The sequence below is a fragment of the Cryptomeria japonica genome, chromosome 8 (assembly GCF_030272615.1).
Source record: "Cryptomeria japonica chromosome 8, Sugi_1.0, whole genome shotgun sequence".
NCBI classification, from domain to species: Eukaryota; Viridiplantae; Streptophyta; class Pinopsida; order Cupressales; family Cupressaceae; genus Cryptomeria; species Cryptomeria japonica.
In genome coordinates, this window is record NC_081412.1 from 611,032,892 (window position 1) to 611,034,845 (window position 1,954).

Here is a 1,954-nt window from a genome sequence, read left to right on the forward strand (position 1 = left end):
GAAGCAAACCTAAGATTGATCTCTCATGTTGCTTAGAAACTTTAGATCTAGAAGATTTCATTAACTAGATCAATGATTTGAAGAGACATAATAACACATCTAAGAAACATGCACAAGGCTAGCTCATAATGACTAATAAATGAGGCTAGGATCTAAGAACTTAAATTTGAAGTTTAAAATGTTAGGTTCATTCCAATAGACGATACGATCAATCTTGAATACGAATGAAAAAAAAACTCACATAGTGAAATGATAATCTCAATACATGGAGTGAATGTCTAGATGTACGTGGAAATTGATTGTAATATATTATAAATTTAAATAATGAATGTATGTGAATATAGTTTAAATGGGGATACATAAGTTTCAATACACAACTTTTAAAAGAATGCAAATGAATTTGTCTTTAAATACAAGAACATAACCATAAATCATCTAAACATGTGTTTAATTAGCTTTGACAAATAACAAATGATTATGAATAAACTAAAATTTGAATTTGAGTTTTAAAATTGTAGGAATCGGATATAAAGACACATAATTAATTTTATGCATGTCAAAATGACTTAGGCCACAAGAATTGTAAAATGAAGGTATTAATGAATTAGTGCATGGGTAAAACTAATAGATGTATGATAATACTGAACATCCACATAAATTGGTAGACCAATGAGAAATCTTCCAGTTCACCAGATATTTAAATTCTTGCACTGATTTGAATTATTATGAACATATTTGAAATGTATAAGAGTATTTAAACGCTAGGAAATTTTATTGCATTTGTTGTTTAACAAGCTTTCAAAAAATAGTAAAGTGCCCTAGTCGTTGAACTCAAACTTTCTTTATAGTATAAGATTGAATATTTTTACAAGGTTTTGTACAATTGAACTGTATGACATGCTAAACGGTACAAGAAAATTCCACTGGAACATGGAATGCCATGTGAGAGCTTCCAATACTGGAGCTTGTGCTTGAATAGAAATAGATATTAAGGTGTTTATACAAGCGGTCCACCCTTGACGTATTCAGTGAAAGCCAATGCGAGGAGGCCGAGCATAGCAAAGCGCCCATTCCACATTTCTGCTGTGGATGAAAATATTGGCTGCGACGTGCTCTCCCTCGATATTCCATTGAACAGGGGCACCAGTGTCCCCACCGTCATTAATCCTGCAGTTAACGCAAACCACGACAGTCCTCCACTATTCAATTGCGACAGCAAATCTCTTCCGCTGGCCACCTCCACTGCAATGGCCGACACGAACCCCAACATAGCCGCCCTTCCATTGATGATCTCCGGCGCAGGCCCTGAGAACGCAAACAGGTCGCCAAATTTCGTTCTTACCTGGATTCCATATTTCCTATATCAGATAAATTGTCCACATTATATAAATAAACTATAAATTGGGCATCTAGAGCGTTTCTTACCTTGGTAGAGCTTGAAGGAGAAACGCCTTCAGTAGAGGACGTTTCCTTTGGATCCTGATCCACGTAGCAAAATAAAACGCATTAGCCAAAGCTTTTTAAGAATAAAGAGCAAAATAGCTAAACGAACAACAGCAAAATAGCAAACCTTTGCAGCCATGCACTTGACTTGAAGGCTACTGTTGGGCAATCTACTGATATGACCCACACTATTCGTTTTGACTGCCCGCAGTTAAGGGCTCCGGGTGCTTTCATCATCATTGAAGCCATGGCCGCCATCGATGAGTGCTAGGAGAAGATGAATTCTGTGCGAGTACTTAGAATATCTCCTTCAGGACTCGTTGTTGGTTTTATAGCTTGGGAAGGATCGAATTTGGTGGTGTAAAATGGACCGAATCAGGGAAGCGAATGACGTGAGTTTACAAACGTGGCTTGTAAATATCCCGCAAATTTGTTTAGATGAAGTTTCCACACATTACTCTCCTCCTCAACGTGAAGATTCTACCAATTTTTCGTCCACTCAAAGGTGGAC

At 36.9% G+C, this 1,954-nt stretch overlaps 1 protein-coding gene across 1 annotated transcript; it reads right to left on the reverse strand.

Moving 5' to 3' along the window:
• Positions 1-819: 819 nt before the first annotated feature.
• LOC131043804 (early light-induced protein 1, chloroplastic-like) lies at positions 820-1,635 on the reverse strand. Its single transcript, XM_057977039.2, has 3 exons — positions 1,571-1,635; positions 1,426-1,479; positions 820-1,342 (listed from the first exon to the last, which is right to left on the reverse strand). The coding sequence occupies exons 1-3, from the start codon at positions 1,580-1,582 to the stop codon at positions 998-1,000; spliced, it is 411 nt and encodes a 136-aa protein (XP_057833022.1). The 5' UTR covers positions 1,583-1,635; the 3' UTR covers positions 820-997.
• Between the last annotated feature and the right edge of the window lie 319 nt (positions 1,636-1,954).

Coding starts and splice junctions, on each gene's coding strand:
- LOC131043804 (XM_057977039.2), bottom strand. Junction 1,343..1,425: donor CTCCTTCAAGCTCTACCAAG/GTAAGAAACGCT, acceptor TATGGAATCCAG/GTAAGAACGAAATTTGGCGA.